The sequence below is a fragment of the Oryx dammah genome, unplaced genomic scaffold, assembly GCF_014754425.2.
Source record: "Oryx dammah isolate SB20612 unplaced genomic scaffold, SCBI_Odam_1.1 HiC_scaffold_19, whole genome shotgun sequence".
Lineage (NCBI taxonomy): Eukaryota > Metazoa > Chordata > Mammalia > Artiodactyla > Bovidae > Oryx > Oryx dammah.
The window spans coordinates 38,157,595-38,161,602 of NW_024070203.1; the positions used below are offsets into that span (position 1 = coordinate 38,157,595).

Below are 4,008 nucleotides of genomic sequence, written 5' to 3' on the forward strand. Positions count from 1 at the left end.
AAATACTATCAGTAGGATTAACATATACATACTACTATGTGTAAAACAGATAACCAACAAGGAACTATATAGAACAGGGAACTATATTAATATTTGTAACAACTTGTAAGGAAAAAGAATCTGAAAAAGAACATATGTATGTATAACTGAACCACTTTGCTGCACACCAAGAACTAACAAAACATTGAAAGTCAATTATACTCCAATTTAAAATAAAACTCTCAGGGTAAAATGCAAAAAATAAAAATACATAAATTACAAGCTACCAGATTTGTTAAGATTAGATGATTTGGGTGGTTTGTTACACATTTTCAATTGTATTAAATGTATGTGAAGTTTAACAATAATTGTCAGATACTTAATAGATACACAGAGCATACATATAGATAACATATAATAGAAGATCTGGTTCTCTTCCAACATCATTGTCACCATCCTCGGCACAAACTAGTTCACTTGGATCTGCCTGGGAGAAACCACCACCATCCACCACCATGGTGAACTTCACAGTAAACCAGATCTGGGCCATCATGGACAAGAAGACCAACATCAGGAACATGGGCGTCATCACCCACATGGACCATGCCAAGTCCACTCTGATGGACTTCCTGATGTGCAAGGTGGGTATCATTGCCTCTGCCCGGTCTGGGGAGACCTGCTTCACTAACACCCGGAAGGATGAGCAAGAGTGTTGCATCAGCATCAAGTCAACGGACATCTCCCTTTTCTACAACCCTTCAGAGAACAACTTGAATTTCATCAAGCAGAGCAGGGATGGCTCTGGCTTCCTCATCAACCTCATCAACTCCCCTGGGCATGTGGACTTCTCCTCAGAGGTGACAGCTGCACTCTGTGTCACGACAGCACCTTGGTGACGGTGGACTGCGGGTCCGGCGTGTGTGTGCAGACAGAGACGGTGCTGTGCCAGGCTGTCGCCGAGGGCATCAAGCTGGTGCTAATGATGAACAAGATGGACCGGGCCCTGCTTGAACTGCAGCAGGAGCCCAAGGAGCTCTACGAGCCCTTCCAGCACATTGTGGAGAACATCAACATCATCATCTCCACCTATGGCGAGGACGAGAGCGGCCCCATGGGCAATATCATAATCAACCCTGTCCTCAGTACTGTTGGCTTTGGGTCTGGTCTCCACAGTTGGGCCTTTACCCTGAAGTAGTTTGCAGAGTTGTATGTGGCCAAGTTTGTTGCCAAGGGTGAAGGCCAGCTGGGGCCTGCTGAGCGGGCCAAGAAAGTGGAGGACATAATGAAAAAGCTGTGGGGAGACTGGTACTTTGATCCACCCACCAGCAAGTTCAGCAAGTCAGCCAACAGCCCAATGATAAGAAGCTGCCACCAACGTTCTGCCAGCTCATCCTGGACCCCATCTTCAAGGTGTCTGATGCAGTCATGAACTTCAAGAAAGAGGAGATGGCAAAACTAACTGGAAAACTAGACATCAAGTTGGACAGCAAAGATAAGGATAAGGAGGGCAAATCACTTCTGAAGGCTGTGACGTGCTGCTGGCTGCCTGCTGGGGACACCCTGCTGCAGATGATCACCATTCATCTGCCCTCCCCTGTGACGGTCCAGAAGTACCACTGTGGGCTCCTGTATGAGGGGCCCCCAGGCGATGAGGCAGCCATGGGCATTAAAAGCTTTGATTCCAAAGGCCCTCTCGTGATGTACACTTCCAAAATGGTGCCAACCTCTGACAGAGGTCGGTTCTATGCCTTTGGCCAGGTCTTCTCAGGGGTGGTGTACACTGGCCTGATGGTCTGCATCATGGGGCCCAACTCCGGGGAGAAGGAGGACCTGTACCTGAAGCCAATCCAGAGGACAATCCTGATGATGGGCTGTTATGTGGAGCCCATTGAGGATGTGTCTTGTGGCAACATCATGGGCCTGGTGGGCGTGGACCAGTTCCTGGTGAAGACTGACACCATCACCACCTTTGAGCATAGCCACAACACATGGGTGATGAAGTTCAGTGTGAGCCCTGTTGTCAGGGTCATTGTAGAGGCAAAGAACCTACCCAAGCTGGTGGAGGGCCTGAAGCAGCTGGCCAAGTTGGACCCCATGGTGCAGTGTATCATCGAGGAGTCCAGGGAGCACATCATCATGGGGGGCTGGGGAATTGCACTTGGAGATCTGCCTCAAGGATGTGGAGGAGGACCATGCCTGCATCCCCATCAAGAGAACTCTGACCCAGTTGTCTCATACCAGGAGACTGTCAGCGAGGAGTCGAACACGCTCTGCCTGTCCAAGTCCCCCATCAAGCACAATAGGCTTTACATGAACGCACGGCCCTTCCCCAATGGCCTGGCCAAGGACATCGACAAGGGCAAGGTGTCTGCCCGCCAGGAGCTCAAGCAGGGAGCCCACTACCTGGCCGAGAATTCTAAGTGGGATGTGGCCAAGGCCCGCAAGATCTGGTGCTTTGGCCCTGACGGCATGGGCACCAGAATCCTCACAGACATCGCCAAGAGCATGCAATACCTCAGTGAAATCAAGGACAGTGTGGTGGCTGGCTTCCAGTGGGCCACCAAGGAGGGGGTGCTGTTTGAGAAGTACATGTGGGGCGTGTGTTTTGACGTTCACGATGTGACGCTCCACACCGATGCCATCCGCTGTGGGGGTGGCCAGAGCATCCCCACGGCCTGGTGCTGCCTGTACGCCAGTGTGCTGACCGCCCAGCCCCGGCTCATGGAGCCCATCTACCTTGTAGAGATCCAGTGTCCAAAACAAGTGGTTGGTGCTATCTATGGTGTCCTGAACAGGAAGAGGGGCCACGTCTTTGAGGAGACCCAGCTGGCTGGCACCCCCATGTTTGTAGTGGAAGGCCTACCTGCATGTCAATGAGTCCTTTGGCTTCACTACTGACCTGAGGTCCAATATGGGTGGCGAGGCCTTCCCCCAGTGTGTGTTCGACCACAGGCAGATCCTGCCTGGCGACCCCTTCAACAACACCAGCCGCCCCAGTCAAGTGGTGGTGGAGACGCTCAAGCACAAATGCCTGAAGGAAGGCATCCCAGCCCTGGACAACTTCCCAGACAGGTTGCAGGCAGCCTCCAAGCAGCCAGCCACCTGGTGGCACTCGGCACAGCTCCCGCGCCCAGGAACGGGTGACCACAGCAACAAGCCCCCACATTCTCCACGACACCTTGAGGCTGTCCAGACCTGGTAACACTCCGCATGACAGGTTTCTGGGGCCCACTTCGTGCCATCGCTCAACATGAAGACTTGATGCCCTTTCTTTTGATATTTATTTCCAGATTTCAGGGGCAACAGAAGTGCCCTTGCAGCAGGGACTGATCTGGCTGGTGGGGATGGGGGAGGGGATGGGACAACCAATACTTTTTGTTGAGAGGGAAACTTAATGTCCAAAAAAAAGTTTAAAATAAACGCATTAAGAGGTTTAAAAACAAAAATAAAGAACCACAAGTCTCTACCAGACACTTGAAAAAAACATTTGGCTCCAATAACCATACCAGCTATATGGTATTTCTGCCTAGAGCTCAGACCACTCCCCTAAGCTCCAGACCCAAATGTCCATCTGTTCATTTGAGCAGCTAGGATACAGCAGAAGTGATGTCCAAGGATAGGTCATGAAAGATACTGAGGTTTTGGCCTCCTGCTCACTCTTTCACCTCTCTCCCACTGGGAGAAATCAACTTCCATGTCACAAAGATACTAAGCAGTTCTCTGAGAGGTCCATGTCGTAAAGAACTAAGGCCTCAGTCATGTGCATGAGCCACCTTGGAAATAAACCATCCAGCCCTAGTCAAGCCTTCAGGTGTCTGCAGGCTACAGATCTGGCCGAGACGTTAACTGAAACCCCGTGAGAAACCTCCAAGCCAGGGCCACTGAGCTAAGCTGCTCCTAGATTTCTGATGCGCAAACCTTGCGTGAGAATAAATGTTTATTGCTGTTTTAAGGTTATACTGTAGTTTTTAAAATCTATTTATTTGAAGAAATTGTTGAGAATTGATCCCCAGATTCCTTAAATTGAGA

General features: G+C 50.3%; 1 protein-coding gene across 1 annotated transcript; it reads left to right on the forward strand.

Annotated features, from left to right (window-relative positions):
* Positions 1–494: 494 nt before the first annotated feature.
* Positions 495–3,181, forward strand: LOC120878804 (elongation factor 2-like). The gene is given in 6 exon segments (XM_040261685.1): positions 495–855; positions 858–1,328; positions 1,331–2,118; positions 2,120–2,194; positions 2,197–2,832; positions 2,834–3,181. Coding segments are annotated over 6 exon segments (2,679 nt in total).
* Positions 3,182–4,008: the final 827 nt, after the last annotated feature.